The sequence below is a fragment of the Bufo gargarizans genome, chromosome 3 (assembly GCF_014858855.1).
Source record: "Bufo gargarizans isolate SCDJY-AF-19 chromosome 3, ASM1485885v1, whole genome shotgun sequence".
In the NCBI taxonomy this organism is placed as follows: domain Eukaryota; kingdom Metazoa; phylum Chordata; class Amphibia; order Anura; family Bufonidae; genus Bufo; species Bufo gargarizans.
In genome coordinates, this window is record NC_058082.1 from 43,835,614 (window position 1) to 43,863,503 (window position 27,890).

A 27,890-nucleotide genomic window follows, 5' to 3' on the forward strand; every position below is an offset into this window, starting at 1 on the left:
AACTGGGGGGACAGCTGTTAATACGCACAAATGGAGACTTACGCACCATAAGTGAGGGCCGGCGAGCTGTGTGACGCCCCCTATGGGCACAGTAATGGCTGTGAGCCCATGGAAGGACATTGGGAAGCGCTGCTCTGAAGGACGTGAAGCTAGTCATGCATTATAAATTGAGGTTAAAGGCGGAAAAACTAAATCTGCCAATGTAGCAATATGGCTGATTTCCTGAGGCGGTAAAGAACGGCGTGCATGTAATGTACGGTTTAATTTCCTCCTGGGTGCAGTCTTCCATCACGCTGACAGCACCATTTATCCCGCCTGGTATGTAAACATTCTTCACTCCTCGATTCCACTCCAAGATCTCCTCAGCTAATCAAACAAATGGATTCCATTAAGCAGGCGATGAAAAAGTCTCGTCCGTACCCTTCTGCATCCTGCCTGTCACTTTAAGAACGCGCAAAACCACATTTTCACCAAATTGAATCCTCGGTGCAGCTTTGGATGTGACAGGAGTACAAAGAACTTCGATATCCTCTTGGAAACACTTATGCGAGTACAGTGCAGTAAATTAGGAAGGAGTCAATTTTCCGGCGGTTTTTACAACGTCACCGTTTTTGTTTTTTGTTTTTTTTGCTACAAAATGGCGCGCTCTTCCAAACCCCGCACCAAACAAAAAGTGACAGAAACCACCCGAATATTGGCTGCACCCTTATAACTCGAGATCAGGTCAAGACGAGCAAATGCAAGTATTTCTAAAAGGACTTTGTACTCCAGTCACATCTAAAGCTGCATAGAGAATTCAATTTAGTGAAATGTGCTTTTGCGCATTCTTAAAGCTGCATTCAAAACTTTTGCTAGCATTTGGGCTGAACCACCTGAAAAATCTCTGTGTGCTGAGCGCTAACAAGGGCACACAGCGCTGGCAGGCATGTTAGCAGAATTCTGCTTTGGATGTGAGCAGAGAATCAATGACTACATTATTTGCAATTATTTATAGACTTCCAGAAATACTTGTACTAAAACGAAACTTGCATTAGGGTATCTCAAACTGAACTTGGGTTACATCTTCTCCAATCACATCCAGAGCTGCATTCAGACTTCTATTTGCTTCTTGTCAGCGGCTCAGGCTTAACTGCATCACCTATCTCTGCTGGTTCAGTGTCTCTACAAGGCATGCACTTCTATAATGAGCGCTAGCAAGCGTGTATCTATGGGCCGACAGTCTCCAAAACGTGGGAGGCAGAATTCTGAATGCAGCTTTGGAGGTGACAGGAGTATGAAGGCCAACATTAAGACAAGAACAATTATTCATCTAATCATTTATCAAGGTCTTTGAAAACATTTGTGCAAAAAATGCTTTATTCGTCGTGAGCCGGTTTCCTTCTTCAGTCACATCAAGAGCTGCATTCAGATTGAACCAATCACAGTTCCTTGCGGACTTTCCTGCTGGCCGAGCATCCCTACAGATCATGCTCTTCTGTGGTGAGAGCTGTCGACAGTGCTCACAGATATCAAGAGAGTTTCTGCAGAAATTTGAATGCAGCTTTGGATGTGAGAGGAGTAGCAAACATACGTAGGACAAGAACAATTATTCTTGTAAGAATTTATCAGCGTCTTTGAAATATCTGAACAATAAGGCTTTAACTGACTGTGAATTGTGTGTGTCCTTCTCCAGTCACATCAAGAGCTGCATTCAAACTCTCTCTTGGCATTCAGATTGAACCAACTGTGGGCTTCTTGCCATTCAGCACCTCTACAGATCGTGTTCTGCTGTGGCGAGAGTTGTCGAAAGCGTTGGCAGGTGCCAGGAGATACTCAGCAGAATTTTGAATTAGGCTTTGGATGTGACAGGAGTATAAAACTTAAAAATAGTAAAGAACAAATAAAGTAACAAAAATTACATTAGTTCTCCCTGTCTGTAGAGAACACTTTTCGGATGCCGCTCACCGCCGAGCACTTACCTGTATTTCGGGTACGATAGGTCCCTTCTCCGAGCACGAGCTGGCAAAAGCGGTTAGTGGAGCCGGAGAGAGAACCGGATTCGGACGGGTGAAGCTGCTCAGGTCACAGCTAGCAATCTCGTTCTCCTCGAGCCTCATTGTGATGGTCTCCATGACGAAAAAGCGGTCCCAGGGCAACCAGAGCGTGTGCTCCTGCGTGATAAACGGCGCCCGCTCAAAACGTAGGGTGATGGAGATGCCACCGTTGGTTACCAGGTCAAAGCTGTGAACAAGATATTAAAAAATATATATACATTTATTTTTTTACCATAAACTGAAATAAAATGTTATTATTTTAAATAAAAACATATCAAAAATTCCCGTCAATTTAATATTTGATCATTAAAATGCTTCCCGATATTAAAAATTCATTCATTTGACATTTAAACAAAATGTAATGAAAAAATTGAAACCAATAAAAAAGAAAAAGAAAAAAGAGAAAGTCACAATATTTAAAATAAATGCATTCATATGAGTTAAAAATTTAAATTTAAATAAAACGCAATAAAAGAATGAAAATCATCAAAAATAACATTGAAAATTTAAAATAAAATTGTATTTAATGGAACGTAAAAAAATTCATAAAATTTAATTTACAAAAACTTAAAATCAATAGAATCAAAAATTAAAACGAAGAGGAGACAATATTAAAAAAAAACATTCATTAGAACTTAAAAATGAGATTTAAATTTAAATGTAATAAAAAAAAATTAAATTGATAAAATAAAAAATAAAAAATGGGACACAATATTAAAAATAAAAAATTAAATAAAATAAAGAAATTAAAAAATATATATATATATATATATATATATATATATATATATATATATAAAAAAAGAAAAATGTATTCATTCAAACGTAAAATTTAATTAAAATGAAATGTAATATAAAAAATACAAAAATTTAAATCGATATAAAATAAAAAATCAAATGGGACACAATATAGAAAATGAATAGCTTGTTGTGGTGGGTGGGCCTATGCTTTTTCATCAAATTGTATACTAATGCCTCATGTACAGTATGCAACATAGGGGTAGGTATACTATAAATTGCGCTGAGAAGCGGTTATTAGATAAAAGCATAGTATTGAGGATGTGCGATCCAGTTTCACTCTTACATTTTATATAGAAAATAAATGTATTTATTTGAGTAAGAAAAAAAAAATCAAGGTAAATAACCTGTAATTTAAAAAAAAGTACCGTAAATAAAATGTAATTACTAACATTAATAAAATAATTAAAATCGGCCCATGTTTATGTAAGTGAAATAATATAACGTCTCCGTCGATGACTCCTACCTGCAGCGATCTGACAACACAATCAGCGGGATTAATGACACTTCTCTTAATTATCGCATCACGGTTACATAATTCAATATATGTAATCAACCAGAAAAAATAAAAAAAAATAAAAGACTAAACAATAACCTAACCCCCAATGCCTTGATGCTATACGTGCTGCTCGGTAATTATCAAATAGGGCTTGTTGCGCCAGGATCCCTGCGAGGCTCCAAACAAATGTATTCACGGCGTGATAACTTATTTATGGTGATTGCTCCCAGATGTTTCCGTACACCTCTTCTTCGTCACATAAATCTCCTTCGGTGACAGTTTCACATGACATATCCAGTATACATTTCCATTAATGCTGCACTAATATAAATCAGTTTATGGCGGTATTTGCTTTACAAGCAAGATATCTGCGGGGCTTCGAAATTAATATTAACAGGGTGTGAGCACTTTTGCAAGTATGCTTGTAATTACAACGATGCCTCTAAAAATAAAAACAAAGCAACATAATTGATAAAAAAAAATCAAGTACAAAGCTATCTCCATGGATACAGACTACAAACAAACCCTGTGTAGTCTGACCCCTACCGACCACACCCATCAGAAAATAATTTGTCAGAATCAGACGATTTTGTCAGGACCGGTTGACCATCCAATGTGTAAGGCCTCTTGCACACGACCGTATGGCTTTTTTCAGTATTTTGTGGTTGGCAAAAAATACGGATGACATCCGCGTGCATTACGTTTTTTGCGGAACAGAACAGATGACCCCTGATAAAACAGTACTATCCTTGTCTGTTATGTGGACAATAATAGGACAAGTTCTATCTTTATACGGAACGGAAAAATGGAAAGCATACGGAGTGTACCTTCCGTTTTTTTTTTGCAGATCCATTGAAATGAATAGTTTCGTATACAGAACGCAAAAAAACGGAGCTTGCTGCGATTTTCACGCAACGCACAAGTGATGCGTGAAAATCAACGCTCGTGTGCACAGCCCCATAGAAATTAATGGGTCCAGATTCAGTGCGGGTACAATGCGTTCAACTCACGCATCACACCCGCGCAGAAATCTCGCCCGTGTGAAAGGGGCCTTAGGTTATTGTAGCGGCTTTCTCACATTCTGAGAACACGTATGCTCGGCACGTGCATGGGAGGGGCCAGGAGGGATAGCTGTCGGCAGACCGCCATCTACTGTGTATGGCGGCTGTACTCCATCCCGCGTCATAACCTCCAAACAGTAGAAGAGGCGCAAATGGAAGAGAGTAACACATGACTACAATATCAGCACACAGCTTGTAGTCTGTAACCATGGAGATACGGAGGTCTGCGTAGGAACTGCGTACACAAAAAGTTACGGTATGTTTTTTTGATGGAAAAAGAAAAAAAAAATTTTAGCAAAAATTTGCCTACCCTAGTAGAAGGAGAGGTGGGGATTGTAGAAGAGTATTGAAGTATTGAAGTATTGAAAAAAAAAAAAAAAATTATTTGCTTTCTGACGAATTACCTGGAAGTTGTGGGCTCAATGACAGGGAACGGCAATTGGGCCGCCCACCCTGTCATTGTACCCCTCAAATGCCCCGTTCATAGCTGATCGCAGCATCTGACAGCAATAATACAGTGTAAAATAAAGAAAAAAATATAAATAAAAAAATAGAAAAAAATCACACCTCCTCCGTTTGAGCGCAAAATTTAGCATGGCCCTTGAGGACGTCATACATCACCGCGCACGGGATTTCGTGCAAGATCTTCAATCAAGATGGCGGCGTCTGTCTCTCTTTGCAAACGGAGAAGGTATGATTTATTTATTTTTTATTTTTTTACCGCCATTCAGGGAAAATCGATTCGCTACCACAAAGCACGTGGAAATTTGGCTTCGCGGCGAATCAAATTTTCCCTGAAATTCAGATCGGCGTCCAGTTTGTGGACTTCGATTCGCTCAACAGAAGTTACAACTGCGACTGATACCACAAGCCAGAAAAGTAATACAAAATTTTCAAATAAATATTTGTCATGGATTTAAGAAAACATTAGTAGCGTTAAAAAAAAAATATTTAATTTTTTTTTAAAAAAGTTAGCAATTTTCACTAATTTTGCTACTTTGTGTCTGTGGAACTCTTCTCCTTGTGGAAAAAAAAATCCCAAAGCAAGTTTTAAAAATTTAAAACATCCACCCCCAAAAAAATGTGGAACTTAAAGAAAAAATATATCAATATACCGTAATTGTATGTGAACAATGCCGTGTCTGACGGGTTTACACCTCCGCTTTCCTTATAGACAAATGTTTGCCGGATAAATATTCAGCAGCCGCTCACCGTCCCTTTCGCGCCACTAAAGCCATCAATTCGCAGCAGGAGCCCGGGTCAATAATCACGCCTACACAGCGAAAACCCATGGGGGGCTCAGCACTCCTGCATATGGATTGGGACGATGGAGCAGAAAGGGGGTGGGGGAGGGGGGATGAGGGACCACCATTTAATTTTCACTCCTGGCAGCTTGTCCATAGCAATGTCTCCTCTGGGATCGCTGGAGAATTATCATGTTGCAGTCCTCAGCTATCTGGCTACTTGGTGATAATTGCTGCTTGTGACCAGTATGGCGGCAGCTGTGCACCACTGTACGGTAGTACTGGCTGCAGGTCATGCTCTGCATAAAGCCAACCACTGACATAACACCACTGAGATACATGCCCGGCTCCTGCAGTAGAATAGCTGGCCACCTGGCACCTGTGGCGCCGCTTATGGCATTTCATGCTGAAGTTATTACCTGCCATCTTGTCTGCTGATGGTGTAACCTAGAAGAGGTGCATTGACGAAGCTGACGTTCACCCCAACTAGAGGGGTCCCATCTGAGGTAACCACCTGACCACGTATCACACAGACATGTCTGCAAAAGAGGAAGAGGATGAAAGAGTTAAAAGCACACAATAAAAAAAAAAGGTATAGAAAAATATAGGAGCAGTATTATAGTAGATATATATACTTGTACATAGGAGGCAGTATTATAGTAGTTATATTCTTGTACATAGGAGGCAGTATTATAGTAGTTATATTCTTGTACATAGGAGGCAGTATTATAGTAGTTATATTCTTGTACATAGGGGCAGTATTATAGTAGTTATATTCTTGTACATAGGGGCAGTATTATAGTAGTTATATTCTTGTACATAGAGGCAGTATTATAGTAGTTATATTCCTGTACATAGGAGCAGTATTATAGTAGTCATATTCTTGTACATAGGAGCAGTATTATAGTAGTTATATTCTTGTACATAGGAGCAGTATTATAGTAGTTATATTCTTGTACATAGGAGCAGTATTATAGTAGTTATATTCTTGTACATAGGAGCAGTATTATAGTAGTTATATTCTTGTACACAGGAGCAGTATTATAGTAGTTATATTCTTGTACATAGGAGCAGTATTATAGTAGTTATATTCTAGTACATAGGAGCAGTATTATAGTAGTTATATTCTTGTACATAGGAGCAGTATTATAGTAGTTATATTCTTGTACATAGGAGCAGTATTATAGTAGTTATATTCTTGTACATAGGAGGCAGTATTATAGTAGTTATATTCTTGTACATAGGAGCAGTATTATAGTAGTTATATTCTTGTACATAGGAGCAGTATTATAGTAGTTATATTCTTGCACATAGGAGCAGTATTATAGTAAAGATGGCGTGGGCAGCACCACTGTCAACAAGTACGGTCGGAGTGCCAACGGCTGTGGGGGCGATCCACCACCAAAGTATAGATACAAAGAATTCCGCAGCACATCCAATTTGTAAAAAGTAGAAAAAGGCTTTATTCACCAGGCATGCAACGTTTCAATCCTCTCAATGGGATTGCTTGAGGAAAATCCCATTGAGCGGATTGAAATGTTGCATGCCTGGTGAATAAAGCCTTTTTCTACTTTTTACAAATTGGATGTGCTGCGGAATTCTCAGTATTATAGTAGTTATATTCTTGTACATAGGAGCAGTATTATAGTAGTTATATTCTTGTACATAGGAGCAGTATTATAGTAGTTATATTCTTGTACATAGGAGCAGTATTATAGTAGTTATATTCTTGTACATAGGAGCAGTATTATAGTAGTTATATTCTTGCACATAGGAGGCAGTATTATAGTAGTTATATTCTTGCACATAGGAGGCAGTATTATAGGAATTATATTCTTGTACATAGGAGGCAGTATTATAGTAGTTATATTCTTGTACATAGGAGGTAGTATTATAGTAGTTATATTCTTGTACATAGGAGGTAGTATTATAGTAGTTATATTCTTGTACATAGGTGGCAGTATTATAGTAGTTATATTCTTGTATACAGGGACAGTATTATAGTAGTTTTGTTCTTTTCCACAGGGGGCAATGTATCCTCATATGCCCCGCTCTTATCCTAACCTGGTCTATTCAGAAAATGCAGAATAATTCAGTATGTCATCTGGGACGGCTCAGTGCCGGAGTCTTCCCGACTCTCCCTTAGGAGGGTTGAGTTTTGCATTATTTACAGGGTCTGTGAAGGAAACTGAAACCTGGCGGAGCAGATTGCTCAGATCACACTGATAAAAGGAGGCTCAGATGATAAAACAGATGAATACTCAGCAAAAGGATGAAAAACTGAACTTCAAACCCCTGCCCCGTCCCTTATGCCGAGCGTAACAAAGACCCATGAAGCAGAATTTTTAGTGTCATACACACAGCAATGATCTGGATCCCTAATATAATGCGGCGCCCATACTGTAACGCTGCCTCTGGGTGCTTCTAACTGTACTGTAAAACACAAGAGTCTTCCCCTGGGGAACCATTCAGTGGCACGTGGACTACCGATGGGTCAAAAAATCCTCCTCCACACCCAAAAGTCAAAACTGTCTCCGGGCTCTGTATCTGAAGTGGAGGTGATGCGATTTCACGGCTGAACATTTATGCCTCAAGTCAAACTCAAATGTATTGTGGTATAGGAGCCGTATCGGCTCCCCTCCCCCGCTCCATTCATTATAGCGCTCGGAAAGCTTTTGCCCCTAACAGTTTGCAAACATAACAATTTCCATGTTGTAAAATTGAGAATTTTTTTAATTCTTAAAAACTTAAATACGTATTATTTTCCCCACTTTCTCTAACAGCTTAGGGTTACTTCAATGTGCACTTAAAAATAGAAATGACCAGAAAGGTTCGAGAACCACTTAGACGGGAACAAAAAATAAAATAATAAATTCCTCCCTCCATTACATATGCATGCGGCAATCACAGCTGTTTCCCATCTGTAGATAAAGCTTCTGTCAACCATTTTTTTTTTAAAGGAAAAAAAAAAAAAAAAAAGATGAAGAAATTGAATAATTAGTAAAAAGGTTTCTAGCTCGTCGGGCTTTTGTACTGCCGGATGAATTTCACTTAAAAAAAAGGCATTCACATAAATATTGGGTTAGACCAATGGCTGCAGATAACCTTTAAATGGCAGCTTTTCTATGTAACATAATGCTTTATGCTCCAGTCACATCCAAAGCTGCTGTTGGCAGATGCAGCTCTGCTAAGATCAACCTGTGAATGATTTCTGGACGGAAACAGCAGATCCTCGGTACAGACGATGTTCCTGTAGACCCTAGACTCTCAGCCAGTGACATGACATGCCTCGAAGGCGCTTTGCATTGTTCTTAGGGCTCATTTAGACGACTGTATGAGTAAGTACGCATCTGTCCCCGCAAAACTGCGGAACGGGTGCGAACACATTCGTTTCAATGGGGCCGCAAAAGATGCGGACAGCACACCGCACCCGTAGTTGTGTTCCGCAGCCCCACAAAAAAAGATTTGCGGACAAAAATAGGCATTTTGTATGATAGCGGCGGCCACGTACGGTACGCAAATTGCGGAACACACAAGGGCCAGTATCTGTGTTTTGCAGATTCACAATTTGTGGACTGCAAAATGCTACGGTTGTGTGAATGCGCCCTTATGCTGTGCTTTCAATAGGCAGCATGGTGTACGGTCATAGCTTTGGGGGTACTTAGTCGTAATATGTTTGATTAGGGGGCACTCCGCTTACTAACACTGAGAAAAAACACTTGAGGCTATTAGGAAAAGAAGAGAAAATGATAAGGGTCCAAAAATGTCCGCAGGGCTGTTTGTTGAGCCCATCGCAGTTCCCAATTTTCAGGCTATGCTTCTAGCGTGAGTATGTGTACAGATATAGAACTGGTGAGGGGCCACAGCCAGTGTATACAGTACAGACCAAAAGTTTGGACGCACCTTCTCATTCAAAGAGTTTTCTTTATTTTCATGACTATGAAGATTGTAGATTTACACTAAAGGCATCAAAACTATGAATTAACACATGTGGAATTATATACATAACAAAAAAGTATGAAACAACTGAAAATATGTCACATTCTAGGTTCTTCAAAGTAGCCACCTTTTGCTTTGATTACTGCTTTGCACACTCTTGGCATTCTCTTGATGAGCTTCAAGAGGTAGTCACCTGAAATGGTCTTCACTTCACAGGTGTGCCCTGTCAGGTTTAATAAGTGGGATTTCTTGCCTTATAAATGGGGTTGGGACCATCAGTTGCATTGTGGAGAAGTCAGGTGGATACACAGCTGATAGTCCTACTGAATAGACTGTTAGAATTTGTATTATGGCAAGAAAAAACCAGCTAAGTAAAGAAAAACGAGTGGCCATCATTACTTTAAGAAATGAAGGTCAGTCAGTCCGAAAAATTGGGAAAACTTTGAAAGTAAGGGCTATTTGACCATGAAGGAGAGTGATGGGGTGCTGCGCCAGATGACCTGGCCTCCACAGTCACCGTACCTGAACCCAATCGAGATGGTTTGGGGTGAGCTGGACCGCAGAGTGAAGGCAAAAGGGCCAACAAGTGCTAAGCATCTCTGGGAACTCCTTCAAGACTGTTGGAAGACCATTTCAGGTGACTACCTCTTGAAGCTCATCAAGAGAATGCCAAGAGTGTGCAAAGCAGTAATCAAAGCAAAAGGCGGCTACTTTGAAGAACCTAGAATATGACATATTTTCAGTTGTTTCACACTTTTTTGTTATGTATATAATTCCACATGTGTCAATTCATAGTTTTGATGCCTTCAGTGTGAATCTACAATTTTCATAGTCATGAAAATAAAGAACACTCTTTGAATGAGAAGGTGTGTCCAAACTTTTGGTCTGTACTGTATATATATATATATACACACACACACACACACACACACATTTCACACTCTGCAGGGGGGTATGGTACATTAGGAAATGTTGCATCAGAACATATACACAATTTTCTGAAAGGCATACTACACTTATTTGTTGTAGTCTCTTGAACGGTACACACTCTTGGCTGTTACACCTCTGCACTGTAAGTGTATTGGTACTGGTGTAACTATTTACAGTCTACATGTACAGTCCTTAACACGGTAGTAGTGTCAGACTTCCCTGATCCGGGGTGTGATGTTAGGGCACTAGGCCTCAGGGGTGTTAACTTAGGGGTCCCCATCTTTGCAGTTGTCCCACTCGCAGGTGCATTAGTCCTCCCATTGTTCCAGTGTTCCCAGGGGCTGAGATACGGACCAGGGCCTTCACACCTCTTTTGGCCCAGTGGGACTACTGCTTCTTCTCTCATGGGACCCAGTTTTCTACCTTGCTTGTTGTAGGTGCCAGGTCTGTGGCCTTGCTGTCTCTGCTGCGGCAGTCTCGTCTGCAGAGTTGCTGCAAGGTCTGTGTCTGGCTTTGTCTGCTAAATGCAATCGTAGCAAGTCTCCGGATGGGGCTTTTGTCCAGTAGCTGCTGCAGCAGGGCCTGTTTCACACTCACCCCCAGCAGGAGGATGAGTGCCTTACATGCAGCATACCCCAACACGGACTCTCATGGCACCTTATCTTTTGCTTATACATGGTTCTACCCGCTGCCTTAGACTTGGAGATATGCTAACCGTGTAGAGCTCATGTATCCAAAGGAACTGGCGCTGCTCCTCACTGCTCTCTGAATGTCCTTCATTCACTGAGAAGCATGGGGGCCAGGACTTGTTCCTCCAAGTCAGAGTGGCAGTGCCACTCAATTTCAGGGGAGGAGGGGGGTAATCATTTGTGTACTGCTGGAGCTCAGCATGCTGGTGGAGTAGTGCCCGGTCTCTCCGGTGGCTGCAGCTCCTTCACCTTACCATTACAGTGACAAAGCTGGCATTGTGCAAGATCAGACTGCTGTGCAATTTCTACCAAGTCCTGCAGGATATTAAAACTATCACTGCAGCTCTGGCTCTAATAAGGATCTAACTCAAAACCGGCAGGGTCCATACATTTTACAAGGGGTCTCTGTTGATCCCATCGCGGTTCCCAATTTTTAAGGCAATGCTTTCAATGACAATGCACTCCCACTTAGAGTCCCATCTACTGCCACATCATAACTGGTAAATGTTAATGCAGCAACGATGGGTCAGCCAGTACACCTTTTTGGGTTCCCCTCCTTTAACTATGGAATGCATACAATGTCTTTAAAGTAGGGTGCTATACAATGATTTGGCTATAGGCAGAGCTAGCTTGAGGTGTATGTGGGTACTTGGGTGGCAAAGACAAACTGGAGCCTCTATCTACACCATCCTTGGTTTGGCAATGGTGGAAAGCATATTTACTAAGTTTACCAGGGGTCCTCATGCCCAAAAAGAGGATGTTAGCACATTATGTGGCGGCACTTTCTCCAATCCTATTCTTGTTGTGTCCTATGTATTTCCATATAGTCACCCGGAAAGTTATGGAGGACAGCAAGGTTTAGGCCTGACAACTCTGTTCTACAGGGTTTAAGACCAACCACGAAAACCTTGCAATGAAAAAAGTGTGGGGGAGGGGTTCACTAGAAATTTAGAATTTTTCCAAATTTGGATAAACTTTTTCTTTTTGTTTTTCCAGAAAAGAAAAAAAAAAAAGTAATTATTTTGTTCAATTTGTGGAAAGCAAAATGATTCCTAAATGCGGCTCAGTTCCTCGCCATGGTAGAAGTTCTTCAGTAATGGGCCTGGCGTAGCGAGGGGCATGGCACAGTCTGTGTCACTTCTGAGCGGTACTGGAAGGGGAACGCTGAAAGCTCGGGGGGTGAGAACCATTTACACAGTTTGAGAGCAGATTTACATCCAGCCGCTCTCTGGGCGAGCGCATTTATGCAGCTTTCTAAAGCCGCGGCTGCCTAATATCAGCGAGTGCGCAGCACCAGGTATGATTAGAACGTATTTCACTGGGATCCGAGGTGGGAAACACGCAGCGAGGCTTAAGATAAACTGTCGATGCTTTTGGATTGCGTCTCCTTCTACAGACTGAGCCGCGGGTTTAATTGGGCTGAAGTCTGACATTTTACAGTCAGAAAGCAAGTTTTACAAATTGGCCTTTTAAATGCAAATAATTTTGGCGCACTGTAGGCGCACTGCTGACGTTGTAGGTGGCTTTTTGTGCCCTCTTGGGGTCACTTTCGCAGAGGGACACAGAAATAAGACCTCTAGTTGTCACTTTCTGCCAGATCAATGGAATACCTTGAATAACACTGAATATAGTGAGCGCCACCTGGTGGTCACTGCTGGTAGCCATTATTCTCTCAAATTTTGGGAGCTTAAATCGCCCCCGACCATATTCAACGCAGCCTCAGACCCATCCAATTTCAGAAATATTTTATACGATATTCTCTTACACTGGTGCAGAAAGGAAGACTCACGCCGTGACGTCACAGGGCAGGGATAACGCACGCGGTGACGTCACAGAGCAGGGATAACGCACGCGGTGACGTCACAGGGCAGGGATAACGCACGCGGTGACGTCACAGGGCAGGGATAACGCACGCGGTGACGTCACAGGGCAGGGATAACGCACGCGGCGACGTCACAGGGCAGGGATAACGCACGCGGTGACGTCACAGGGCAGGGATAACGCACGCGGTGACGTCACAGGGCAGGGATAACGCACGCGGTGACGCCACAGGGCAGGGATAACGCACGCGGTGACGCCACAGGGCAGGGATAACGCACGCGGTGACGCCACAGGGCAGGGATAACGCACGCGGTGACGCCACAGGGCAGGGATAACGCACGCGGTGACGCCACAGGGCAGGGATAACGCACGTGGTGACGCCACAGGGCAGGGATAACGCACGCGGTGACGTCACAGGGCAGGGATAACGCACGCGGTGACGCCACAGGGCAGGGATAACGCACGCGGTGACGTCACAGGGCAGGGATAACGCACGCGGTGACGTCACAGGGCAGAGATAACGCACGCGGTGACGCCACAGGGCAGGGATAACGCACACGTTGACGTCACAGGGCAGGGATAACGCTCACAGGGCAGGGATAATGCAGGTGGTTTCTTAGGTGGCACTTGGCCTTTGAGGCCCCTAAAGCTATACATTGGGCAATAAAGAGGAAACCTGGTAATTTAAAGCAGAACTCCGCCCGACACTGGTGCTGGTCCTTGCATAGGTTTGGGCACCAAGCAGGTCCAAGAACAGAGACCCCCCGTCCCCCATCAATGTCCCAGAAGATTCATTTGACATAATTTAGGTGGAATTCCCCTTTAAACTCAGCAGGGAACTATAAACTGATGCAGTAAATGGTATTGGAAACCATTAACAAGCTGCTGTTGATGGATCCGCTGTGTCTCTATGTGACTATTTATGTTAATTTAACGAGCTGGTCTGTATTGGGTATTTACAAATAAGACCAAAAAAAGGAAAACAAGCTCTATCAGCAGCTACAGGTAGGTAGCCTCCTTGTTGATGGTTTCCCATTTGCAACATCTCTGTGCTTCCACTGTAAGGAGAGAGGAGCTTAATATGTATTGTACAGATTCTGGACCTGACGATAAAAGCTGCTCCATCTATGCTTAAAGAATACGGAGGTTTAATGGAGATGGAGCAGCTGGGTGAGTAATGTCATACCTGGGTGGAGGGTCTTTACTTTCCAAACACAGATGGTTGGGGATACAGCCCCCTCCCATCCCTCAACCTGGCATCATATCCTATGACAACAAGTGCGGGGGGGGGGCATATGTACGTCTCCGACAATGGTGACAACCACGAATGGCTGCCATTATGGAGCAAAAGGGTCACCCAGCAGTATAGTTATACTATACAATACAGATTTACATGTAGTTCCCCATCAGACTTTGGATAATACAGATGCAGCAGAGGTGACTCGGTCAGTTAACTGCAGGTTTTCCTGGAATCCTATGTAAAACTGCAGATGACCAACTGAGCTCTGCTACACCTGACCGTTTCACCTCTGGTACACAAATAAATAGATCCGTTTTTACTCACCCGCCATCAAACGGATTCTCTCCCGGAATGAAATGCGTGCTGCCCCGGCCGATCAAAAATTTTATGCGGTGATAGAAGGACTGAAGGTTTTGGTGGGACACGGGGACTTGTGTTTCCTGGATTATATCCAGAGGGTCCGGCGAGCCCAGGCACAATGCATTTGTCTGACAGATCTGTTGCAGGCAGCAGTCGGGGTCCAAGCAATCCGTCAACCCGTCTGCAAAAAGAAAAATTCTAAAATATTAATATCATTTTTAGTAATTGTGTATGGAAGCAGACTGGGGCCCCCAAGCATCAATGGTGAAGGGCCCCTAACCAACCACTAAAGCCGTGCAGCACTTGATCACATTTGCCATTAGGTTGCCTATAAATCAGATTCAAACCCTGGTCTCCAGTTTGCAAAAAAACAAAACAGTGCCCTGTTTGTCCTGTAGGTGGTGCTGTGTGAGTGATGGTTACACATGTCACATGGGGAAGGGGATGCAGGAGACGAGAAACACGTGTGGACTGCAGGACCCCGACAACCCTCCGCTGAAGAAATATGCACCAAACAGAGACAGCATTCTCCTGTTATTGGAAACAGTCAGCAAGCATGCGGTCATACACCCGTTTAATAGATGAGCCAGGTTCATAGAAAGCAGAGGGTCAGTTAGTATTTCCTGTATCAGATTCCTGTACAGGGATACTGGGAGATTTCTGAAGCTGGCAGAATAGTGAGTGCAGCTCTGGAGCATAATATATGATGTAACTCAGGATAAGTAATGTAATGTATGTACACAGTGACTGCACCAGCAGAATAGTGAGTGCAGCTCTGGAGTATAATGCAGGATGTAACTCAGGATCAGTACAGGATAAGTAATGTAATGTATGTACACAGTGACTGCACCAGCAGAATAGTGAGTGCAGCTCTGGAGTATAATACAGGATGTAACTCAGGATCAGTACAGGATAAGTAATGTAATGTATGTACACAGTGACTGCACCAGCAGAATAGTGAGTGCAGCTCTGGAGTATAATACAGGATGTAACTCAGGATCAGTACAGGATAAGTAATATATGTACACAGTGAGTGCAGCTCTGGAGTATAATACAGGATGTAACTCAGGATCAGTACAGAATACATAATGTAATGTATGTACACAGTGACTGCACCAGCAGAATAGTGAGTGAAGCTCTGGAGTATAATACAGGATGTAACTCAGGATCAGTACAGGATAAGTAATATATGTACACAGTGACTGCACCAGCAGAATAGTGAGTGCAGCTCTGGAGTATAATACAGGATGTAACTCAGGATCAGTACAGGATAAGTAATATATGTACACAGTGACTGCACCAGCAGAATAGTGAGTGCAGCTCTGGAGTATAATACAGGATGTAACTCAGGATCAGCCTGTGCTGCTGCTATGTGGGTGATAGAAGATGATGGTGGGGGGCAAACATCATGCCTTCTGTCCTGGGTGACAAAACCCAGGCCCATCTGTGGTCCTTGTCTTAGGGCTCAGTACGTTTTGTTTTTTTCCTGTGTCCATTCCGTGGTTTTGCGTATGGAAACAACTCACTTTAATGGGGCCGCAAAAAAACTGAAATGACTCCGTATGCATTCCGTGTCTGTATGTCCACGTGGCCATTCTACAAAAAAATAGAACATATCCTATTGTTGTCTGCACTACAGACAAGGATCGGACTAATCAATTAAGGATCGGCTGTTCCGTAAAATGTGGAATGCACACGGCCGGTATCCCTGTTTTGTGGATCTGCAATTTGCGGACCGCACAACATCCAACAGTCGTGTGCATGAGCCCTTAGAAGTAAACAGTTAAAATCCTGAGAAACCCAGAACCTCCGCTCCCCGAGTGTCGGGCCTTCAGTGGTTACTTGAGCAGTCACTTGAAGAGTCAGTCGGCTGTGAGGAGGAGAATACGTCCACATGGCGACATCTGCCAGATGGGAGGCAAAGAAATATTGTATAGCAGCTCGAGGAAAGCAGAAGGGCTGGAAGCATTAAGTTACACCGGAGCATCGTGCAACAAGCTGGCTGGAATTGCTTTCAAGGGCATTTGGGACGAGAATTTGATGAGTTTCATTTGAGACCATTCTGCTGCATAACAACTAGTCAGATGTAGCAGAGTGGAGCTAGTCATTTGGAAAGTATTAGGTTATCTATAGTTTTATATTGGGTAACAGATAAACCCACAGGGTTTCCAGAGCAAAAGATCCAGTTCAATGACAAACTCAGCACTGCTGTATCTGTAGTAGTGCAGTAACAGGTCTGACCGCAATATACTGTAGCGTGCTGTTCCTGCAGGGAATGATCCAATGAAATGCTGGACCTGAGGTCAAAGAGGTGTGCTTTCTGAATGTTTGATAGCCCAGTTTGTCAGATGTAGCGGCATTGAGTTTGTCCGATGTAGCGGCATTGAGTTTGTCCGATGTAGCGGCATTGAGTTTGTCCGATGTAGCGGCATTGAGTTTGTCCGATGTAGCGGCATTGAGTTTGTCCGATGTAGCGGCATTGAGTTTGTCCGATGTAGCGGCATTGAGTTTGTCCGATGTAGCGGCATTGAGTTTGTCCGATGTAGCGGCATTGAGTTTGTCCGATGTAGCGGCATTGAGTTTGTCCGATGTAGCGGCATTGAGTTTGTCCGATGTAGCGGCATTGAGTTTGTCCGATGTAGCGGCATTGAGTTTGTCCGATGTAGCGGCATTGAGTTTGTCCGATGTAGCGGCATTGAGTTTGTCCGATGTAGCGGCATTGAGTTTGTCCGATGTAGCGGCATTGAGTTTGTCCGATGTAGCGGCATTGAGTTTGTCCGATGTAGCGGCATTGAGTTTGTCCGATGTAGCGGCATTGAGTTTGTCCGATGTAGCGGCATTGAGTTTGTCCGATGTAGCGGCATTGAGTTTGTCCGATGTAGCGGCATTGAGTTTGTCCGATGTAGCGGCATTGAGTTTGTCCGATGTAGCGGCATTGAGTTTGTCCGATGTAGCGGCATTGAGTTTGTCCGATGTAGCGGCATTGAGTTTGTCCGATGTAGCGGCATTGAGTTTGTCCGATGTAGCGGCATTGAGTTTGTCCGATGTAGCGGCATTGAGTTTGTCCGATGTAGCGGCATTGAGTTTGTCCGATGTAGCGGCATTGTGTTTGTCCGATGTAGCGGCATTGTGTTTGTCAGATGTAGCGGCATTGTGTTTGTCAGATGTAGCGGCATTGTGTTTGTCAGATGTAGCGGCATTGTGTTTGTCAGATGTAGCGGCATTGAGTTTGTCAGATGTAGCGGCATTGTGTTTGTCAGATGTAGCGGCATTGAGTTTGTCAGATGTAGCGGCATTGAGTTTGTCAGATGTAGCGGCATTGAGTTTGTCAGATGTAGCGGCATTGAGTTTGTCAGATGTAGCGGCATTGAGTTTGTCAGATGTAGCGGCATTGAGTTTGTCAGATGTAGCGGCATTGAGTTTGTCAGATGTAGCGGCATTGAGTTTGTCAGATGTAGCGGCATTGAGTTTGTCAGATGTAGCGGCATTGAGTTTGTCAGATGTAGCGGCATTGAGTTTGTCAGATGTAGCGGGGATGCAATAGATCATAGATGTAGTGGGGTTACAATAGATGTAGCATGGTAACAATAGAGATAGCGGGGCTGCGATAGTCAGATGTAGCGGAACTAAGTTTGTCAGATACAGCAGAGCTAAGTTTGTCAGATGTAGTAAAACTGTCCGGAGAAGGTGGAGCTGACTGCGTTTGTTAGGTTGAGCAGTGCAGAATTTTCCACATGTAGTAGAGCTGAGTTATTATTTGTTAATATTCATGCAGTTGCAATGATAAATCATCTGTGGTATAGTGTCATGTAGAGGAGATGCAGCTTTAGCTCTGCTACATTTGAATATGTTTCACATAAGTCACAGAAGTGGCATTCAGCTCGTATTATGGGTTGGTTGATCTTTATGGTGTAAGGAGCTTCCAGAAAAAAATAATAATAAATAAATAAATTATGAAGCCAATTAAGAAAATCTCCGGCTTTATGATGGCGGCACTTACACTAATCCTGCTCCGTGAGCCAAGTAATTCCAGCATCAGACAGAGCAGGATTATTCCTCACATGTGCAGGACAGCAGCACAAGCAGGATATGTCACCCACCCAGTGCCCCCATAATGCTGCCAGCCACAGCCAGTGCCCCCATAATGCTGCCAGCCACAGCCAGTGCCCCCATAATGCTGCCAGCCACAGCCAGTGCCCCCATAATGCTGCCAGCCACAGACAGTGGCCCCCATAATGCTGCCAGCCACAGCCAGTGCCCCCATAATGCTGCCAGCCACAGACAGTGGCCCCCATAATGCTGCCAGCCACAGCCAGTGCCCCCATAATGCTGCCAGCCACAGCCAGTGGCCCCCATAATGCTGCCAGCCACAGCCAGTGCCCCCATAATGCTGCCAGCCACAGCCAGTGGTCCCCATAATGCTGCCAGCCACAGCCAGTGCCCCCATAATGCTGCCAGCCACAGCCAGTGGCCCCCATAATGCTGCCAGCCACAGCCAGTGCCCTGTAACGCTGCCAGCCACAGCCAGTGGTCCCCATAATGCTGCCAGCCACAGCCAGTGGCCCCCATAATGCTGCCTGCCACAGCCAGTGCCCTGTAACACTAATGGTCACAGCCAGTGCCCTGTAACACTAATGGTCACAGCCAGTGCCCTGTAACACTAATGGTCACAGCCAGTGCCCTGTAACACTAATGGTCACAGCCAGTGCCCTGTAACGCTGCCAGCCACAGCCACAGCCCCCATAATGCTGCCAGCCACAGCCAGTGCCCTGTAACGCTGCCAGCCACAGCCAGTCAGAGTCATCTTCTCCTGTTCCAGGTGCTGTGCATCAATCATTCAGACCCCCTAATGCTATAGTATTATCATAGGACACTGCGCTCTTGATTAGAGTTCCCTTTTAATTCTAAGGTTGTTGCCATTTCTCTTCCCTTCTTGGTTTCTTCCCTTGTTGTATTTTCGAGCGTTCCTCCTGAATAGTGATATTTAATAAAACCAGATAAACTATCCGCACGCCTCACAAATGTGGTTTTCATCAAGAACAGCAGATACAAGGGAAGTCGGCCGTAAAGATGACCTTATGCGATACGCCATTTAATATGATGCTTGGACTGGATACAAGATAAGTAATGACGTGCTGCAGACTACTGACGACTTACATATGGGAAACACGAACCTGAAGTGTGATGTATGAAATGACGCAAAAGATCATCTGATGTAATAACTATAGACATGTCCATATACATATATTACTTATTCTGTACTGGTCCTATATTATACTCCAGAGCTGTACTCGCTATTCTGCTGGTGCAGTCACTGTGTACATACATTACATTACTTATCCTGTACTGATCCCGGGTTACATCCTGTATACTCCAGAGCTGCACTCACTATTCTGCTGGTGCAGTCACTGTGTACATACATTACTTATCCTGTACTGATCCTGAGTTACATCCTATATTATACTCCAGAGCTGTACTCGCTATTCTGCTGGTGCAGTCACTGTGTACATACATTACTTATCCTGTACTGATCCTGAGTTACATCCTGTATTATCCTCCAGAGCTGCACTCACTATTCTGCTGGTGCAGTCACTGTGTACATACATTACATTACTTATCCTGTACTGATCCTGAGTTACATCCTGTATTATCCTCCAGAGCTGCACTCACTATTCTGCTGGTGGAGTCACTGTGTACATACATTACTTATCCTGTACTGATCCTGAGTTACATCCTGTATTATACTCCAGAGCTGCACTCACTATTCTGCTGGTGCAGTCACTGTGTACATACATTACTTATCCTGTACTGATCCTGAGTTACATCCTGTATTATACTCCAGAGCTGCACTCACTATTCTGCTGGTGGAGTCACTGTGTACATACATTACATTACATCTCCTGTAATGATCCTAAGTTACATCCTGCATTATACTCCAGAGCTGCACTCACTATTCTGCTGGTGCAGTCACTGTGTACATACATTACTTATCCTGTACTGATCCTGAGTTACATCCTGCATCATGAAGCTTCAGTGCTACAATCTCCCAGTTTTCCCGTGCTTGTGGTATTTACTTGCATTATGTGACGTGTTTACACCAGGCTCTGTGCCGTAATCTGATGAAGGTAAAGCTATTTTCCCATCTGCATCACAGAAGCTCAGCTGATCTTTCAGGAGTGTGACCAAGGTTGTTTACGGTTTCCAATAACATCCAGCAGAATTGTGAATGCAGCTCTGGAGTATTATAGTGACTCTACTATCTTTAAGTAGAAATGTGAAGTGGCGCTTATAGGTCCTTATAGATTTCTATGAGCTAGAAGTCAGTGGACATGGGCATGCTGTGCCACTAATGGAGTTGTCCTGTAGACAGGTCATCATCAATGTATGATCATTGGGGTCTGAACCCTAGAAAGTGGCGTCGCCCCTTCATGGTTAACCCAGGCACAGCACCATACACATGAGTGTGGTGGTGCCTGGTACTACAGCTCGGTGTCATTCACTCGAATAGGCCTGGCTGCAGTACCAGACACGGCCACACCTGTACGTATGGTGCATGATAAAGGGGCCACGGTGCGCCACTGAGTGCCGATCAGAAGGGACAGGGGGTCCGTCCCAAAGATCATACGTAAACGGCCTATTAATTGAAAATCTCAGAAAACACTTTTATTGCATTTCACAACATTAGGGCTTGTTCACACGACCGTGCTGTGGACCGCAAATTGTGGTACGCTATGCACAGGCACCGACCGCGGCCCAGCCGCATGGGGATCGCGGACCCATTCACTTGATCCGTCCGTACCGCAAAAAGATAGAGCAAGTTCTACCGTTTTGCGGTGCGGAGGCACGGAACGGAACCCCAGGAAGCACTCCGTAGTGTTCCGTTCCGTGCTTCCGTTCTGCATCTCCGGATATGCGGACCCAGTGAAGTGAATGGGTCCGCATCCGTGATGTGGAATGCACACGGAACGGTGGCCGTGTATTGCGGATCCGCAAATGCGGGCCGCAATACGGCAACGGGAAGCACACGTTCGTCTGAATGAGCCTTTATTACAAACAAACAGTCTTTATTCCCGTCAAAAATGGCTGATAATGGGAAACTACATGTCCATAACCCAAAAATAAAAAAATCATTTCTACAACCCCTTTAAATCCACAGCACAAGGGGTTAATGAGGGAGTTCTAAATCCGCTGTGATTTTTGTTGGTCTTTGTATCTGCAGAAAACATTGGGATCTTTTTTCCCTCCATAAACAAACAAAACATCCGCCAGTCAGCGCCATCCGGCCGGCGCATTTTCTTTAGCTTGAAGCGCGTCGAAATGATTCTCGCATTGAAGTGAATGGATTTTGACGATAATTATAGGGGAAGCAAATGACAAACATTACCTGCGCGCATCCTTCATTTACAGATATTTTCAAATAATGGCAGCGTTGTCCCTGTGTATCCAGCGATTACCCCATCAGAAGAATGGATGAGCGACAAGCACTCCGTATAATTATGGGGAGAGGACCGCTTCCACCATTACCACTGCGGCCAGCGAGGTGCTTACCGGCATCGTTATCCTTGACATCGCTGCAGGCGGTCTCCATAGACGTGTCACATCCAGACCCTCTCCATCCCGGCTTACACACGCAGTTCCAGCCGTTCATGTCCAGCGTACAGCGGCCGTTACCGTTACACAAACCGGGGCATCCCTCTGCAAACAGAAAATCACAGAAGGTCAGTGCCAGATATGGAGAGATCACAGCGCGGCAGATCATTTAAAAAATGGCGTGATCATGAGGGCAAAAAAATATAAAACATGACACATTGTAACATCTAATAGATACATTTAGTACAGAAGCCTTTATCCAAATGTAAGACCTAAACATGGGGTGGAGGACCCGCCCGAACCATAAATTGTAAAGGCACTATCCTGTATTATACTCCAGAGCTGCACTCACTATTCTGCTGGTGCAGTCACTGTGTACATACATTACATTACTTATCCTGTACTGATCCTGAGTTACGTCCTGTATTATACTCCAGAGCTGTAATCACTATTCTGCTGGTGCAGTCACTGTGTACATACATTACTTATCCTGTACTGATCCTGAGTTACATCCTGTATTATACACCAGAGCTGCACTCACTATTCTGCTGGTGGAGTCACTGTGTACATACATTACTTATCCTGTACTGATCCTGAGTTACATCCTGTATTATACTCCAGAGCTGCACTCACTATTCTGCTGGTGCAGTCACTGTGTACATACATTACATTACTTATCCTGAGTTACATCCTGTATTATACTCCTGAGCTGCACTCACTATTCTGCTGGTGGAGTCACTGTGTACATACATTACATTACTTATCCTGTACTGATCCTGAGTTACATCCTGTATTATACTCCAGAGCTGCACTCACTATTCTGCTGGTGCAGTCACTGTGTACATACATTACATTACTTATCCTGTACTGATCCTGAGTTACATCCTGTATTATACTCCAGAGCTGCACTCACTATTCTGCTGGTGGAGTCACTGTGTACATACATTACATTACTTATCCTGTACTGATCCTGAGTTACATCCTGTATTATACTCCAGAGCTGCACTCACTATTCTGCTGGTGCAGTCACTGTGTACATACATTACATTACTTATCCAGTACTGATCCTGAGTTACATCCTATATTATACTCCAGAGCTGCACTCACTATTCTGCTGGTCGAGTCACTGTGTACATACATTACATTACTTATCCTGTACTGATCCTGAGTTACATCCTGTATTATACTCCAGAGCTGCACTCACTATTCTGCTGGTGCAGTCACTGTGTACATACATTACTTATCCTGTGCTGATCCTCAGATACATCCTGTATTATACTCCAGAGCTGCACTCACTATTCTGCTGGTGCAGTCACTGTGTACATACATTACTTATCCTGTACTGATCCTGAGTTACATCCTGTATTATACTCCAGAGCTGCACTCACTATTCTGCTGGTGCAGTCACTGTGTACATACATTACATTACTTATCCTGTACTGATCCTGAGTTACATCCTGTATTATACTCCAGAGCTGCACTCACTATTCTGCTGGTGCAGTCACTGTGTACATACATTACATTACATATCCTGTACTGATCCTGAGTTACATCCTGTATTATACTCCAGAGCTGCACTCACTATTCTGCTGGTGCAGTCACTGTGTACATACATTACTTATCCAGTACTGATCCTGAGTTACATCCTGTATTATACTCCAGAGCTGCACTCACTATTCTGCTGGTACAGTCACTGTGTGCATACATTACATTACTTATCCTGTACTGATCCTGAGTAACATCCTGTATTATACTCCAGAGCTGCACTCACTATTCTGCTGGTGCAGTCACTGTGTACATACATTACTTATCCTGAGTTACCTCCTGTATTATACTCCTGTGCTATATATATACACACACACACACACATTTATAATTCTGTAGTCTCCAGAGCATTCCCTGCTTGTTCACTGTCTGCACAGGGCTTTCTCTGGTGATTTGCATTATGGGATGTGACAGCTTCAGACCAGGTACTGTCCTCCTTGCGTTATAGGAGCTCTGTTGAACCTGTCTGAGGACAAGCTTGCTGACTGTTTCCAGTGACCGTATTGCCTGTAGACTACTAGACTCCTAGACTACAACCTGTAACCTTCTGGCTCAGACTGTAAACAGAAGAAGAGGGGAATCTGGGGGACGCACACTGTCATCACATGACCTTGTCCCTCTAACCTGCCCATGATAAAGGACACGCCCTAGAGTCTAAATGCAAACAAAACAATATAAATTCCATTCCCTGACAGAAAGCATAGGCTTTGAAAACAGCGTGGAACTGAATCGCAAAATATTTTAGCAAGTTGCAGAACTTTACAGTATATTACTATAGCCATACAATTAGAGCCCCACTTTAATCCCTATACAAGCATTAAAGTCACCCACCCTATAGCCCAGTACACAGAGGATTCAGCCAATAGCGAACAAGTCTGTTCCCCTGGTCGGAATATTTAAAGGGGCGTGCGTTTTTTTATTTTATTGCTGTACATTAAAACTCCTTTTATTCAGCATCCAGACATTTGGAAATTCTGCAAAGTACCGTAATCAGAAGACTAAGTCGAGAGGACTAACCACAAGACTCTGCTGAGTGCCAAATGCCTAATACGGGCAGTGCCGCCATGATCATGCACGGTCAAATAATATACGGTACAGTGCCATAAAATGCCAAAGTAAGTACCGCCATAAAGTGCTCAAATAATACCACCACATAAGGGGGCACAGTGTCAAACAAGGTGCTGAAATAACAATGCCATAAGCCTAATATTTCCATACAGTTGTCTGAAAAATGCTGCTATACAGTGCTGCCATCATTATATACTGTCAAATAATACCACCACATTAGAGGGCACAGTGCCATACTTGGTTCCGAAATAACAACGCCATAGGCCTAATACTTCCACTACTGTTGCCTGAATAAAGCCGCTATACAGTGCTGCCATCATTATATACTGTCAAATAATGAATGGTACAGTGTCATAAAATGCGAAAGTAACTACCGCCATAAAGTGCTCAAATAATATCACCACATTAGAGGGCACAGTGCCACACAAGGTGTCCAAATAGCAGTGCCATAGGCCTAATACTTTCACTACTGTTGTCTGAATAAAGCCGCTATACAGTGCTGCCATCATACACTGTCAAATAATGAATGGTACAGTACCATAAAATGCCAAAGTAACTACCGCCGTAAAGTGCTCAAATAATACCATCACATAAAGAGGCACAGTGCCATACAAGTGCCAAAGGCCTAATACTTCCAAACAGTTGTCTGAAAAATGCTGCTATACAGTGCTGCCATCATTATATACTGTCAAATAATACCACCACATAAGGGGGCACAGTGCCATACTTGGTTCCGAAATAAAAGTGCCATAGGCCTAATACTTCCATACAGTTGTCTGAATAACGCTGCTATACAGTGCTGCCATAATCATACACTGTCAAATAATATATGGTACAGTGCCATAAAATACCAAAGTAAGTACTGCCATACGGTGCTCCAATAATACCACCACACCGTGTCCAAACAACACCGCCATAAAGTAATCCAGTACGAGTGCCATACAATGTCTGATGCTACCGATTTACAAAAATGGTGCTGGTCACTAGCCTCAGGCGGCAAATCTTAGGTGGACAGCTGAAGGTGTAAACCTCGAAAAATGGCAGTGTGTTTGTGGCTTCCTGGAGGTTCTCTGTCCTGTACTATCACTGTCCAATAATCTAGAATATTTGATCATCTGGCGGCTATTGATGCTGGATTATGGGGTTAATTGGATGAGAGCAACGCAAAAGGTAAAATCTGCAAGGAAAAAATATTGTGAATTTGTATATACATTGTTTTTTTTGCGGCATCTGACCTTGTCCTAATGCTACACGGGGCTCTTCAGAAATCTATCATGTGAGATGCAGTATGGGGGCGGTAATTGCTGCGGCACTGGGATATGTGACATGGATGATGACAGCGGCGCCGCGCGCTCACACCGGGCGTCTAATCACATGGTAATAGGGGAAAAGTGAGGAAGGGATAATGGGCGACAAAACAAATGGCGGATGCAATCATTCTGCCCCCCCCAACACAACCGTGTACAGTGTGGCGGTGTATGTGGCGGTGTATGACACATCAGCGCTAGATACAGGAGTCAGGAAAACACGGCCTTAAAGGGACGGTCCAGTCTTACCTAAATAACGCCTAATCATGGAATACTGAAACATTCTGCAATTTCCTAATAGACCTTAAACCTCATTTTCAAGATCTCAGCATGCTGTCAGTGAATGAGGACATCCTGTATTTTGCAAGAACCCCTACAGTGCGACTAAGCTTTTGCTACATTTGTATCCAGTGTAAACAGACTGATACAATGTATCCACGAGAGAGAACGGCTCTGCACGCAGAGGGTTGTCGGGACTGGATGCAATTGGAACAAATGTCCAGCTGTGAACTGTTTAGCTCTCTCCAAGGTTTTCAAACTTTGCATGTAAAAGGGGAAGGTTCCCATTCACTGCCAGCAAGCAGAAGCTGAATTGAAAGAGAGGGTATTTTAGAAAGATGATGCAGAACTTTGCTCCTCTAGTTTGGTTCTATGGGCATGAACGAGGGCGCCCCTTTAACAGGCAGTAAATGTGACCCCAAACATCTAGCAGCCTGTGGGTATGTACAGTATATATATATAGGGTCTGTAGCATCACAGCTAGGGGGAGCCGACCTGGGGATCCACCATAGGAGACTTCGTCGATGTAGCAGAGCTAAGTTTGTCACGTGGCACAGGGTGCATTCTGTGGCTTTCTCCAAGAATTTGGGAGGGGGGAGGGGGAGGCTCTTACTCTTTTGCCTTAATTTAAATGGGCCTTAATTATTTTTACAAAGACCAAGATGGAGGAGAAATGGTTCCAAAAGGGGTCAAATTTTTTGAAAAAAATAAATAAAAATCACAGGAGATAGCTGACCCATTGGGCCTTGCCAATATTTTTGGGCTGTGGGGGAGGGGAGGGGGGCACCATCCGTCCCATTTGAATCCCTTGTCAAAAACTGTACAAATTGTTGGGAATTCAGTGAATATCTGGCTGTGACATTGAAGGGGCGAGACGGCTGCCAGCGCTGCGACTGTTAATGAAATACGGGCTCCGTCAAGTGAAGACATTTTGGAAACCGTTCAGAATAGCAAAATATTCACAGCTGACGAGTTCATTTCTGCAGCGACTCCATTAACTTATTGAAAGCGGGAGATAAAAAGTCAATAATTAAGAAAGACAAATGGGAAGGGGAGGGGGGAGAGGGGGGGGGGGCGGGGGGCTGATATTCAGAGACGGGCGGCATCGTCTAAGCCCAAAAAAGTTTCACTATTTGATTAACCTACTTCTCTTAGCAAATCCGGATAAAATGTTTCCCAAAAGACTTAAATTCTGCTGTCGGACTTAACCCTTCACAGTCCAGGATGAAAAAATGGGGCTGCCATTTGTTTCTTAGCGCCAGATCTGTCCGTAGGCCGTTTCTGGTACTGCAGTTCAGTCCTATTCCATTCAAAGGGGTATTTCGGTCGTTATAAGGGGTATTTCGGTCGTTATAAGGGGTATTCCGGTCGTTATAAGGGGTATTCCGGTCGTTATAAGGGGTATTCCGGTCGTTAGTTATCAGGGGTATTTCAGTTATCAGGGGTATTACAGATATCATGGGTATTAGTCATTATAATTGGTATTC

General features: G+C 43.7%; 1 protein-coding gene across 1 annotated transcript in view; it reads right to left on the reverse strand.

Moving 5' to 3' along the window:
• The window catches only part of TENM4 (teneurin transmembrane protein 4), a 209,140-nt gene that overhangs the window by 36,984 nt on the left and 144,266 nt on the right, over positions 1-27,890 (reverse strand). The window contains exons 13-16 of the mRNA XM_044285413.1: positions 22,163-22,309; positions 14,579-14,795; positions 6,055-6,174; positions 1,959-2,220 (exon numbers count right to left, since the gene is read on the reverse strand). Of these exons, the coding sequence (XP_044141348.1) occupies positions 1,959-2,220; positions 6,055-6,174; positions 14,579-14,795; positions 22,163-22,309 (746 nt within the window). The remainder of the gene's footprint in view (positions 1-1,958; positions 2,221-6,054; positions 6,175-14,578; positions 14,796-22,162; positions 22,310-27,890) is intronic.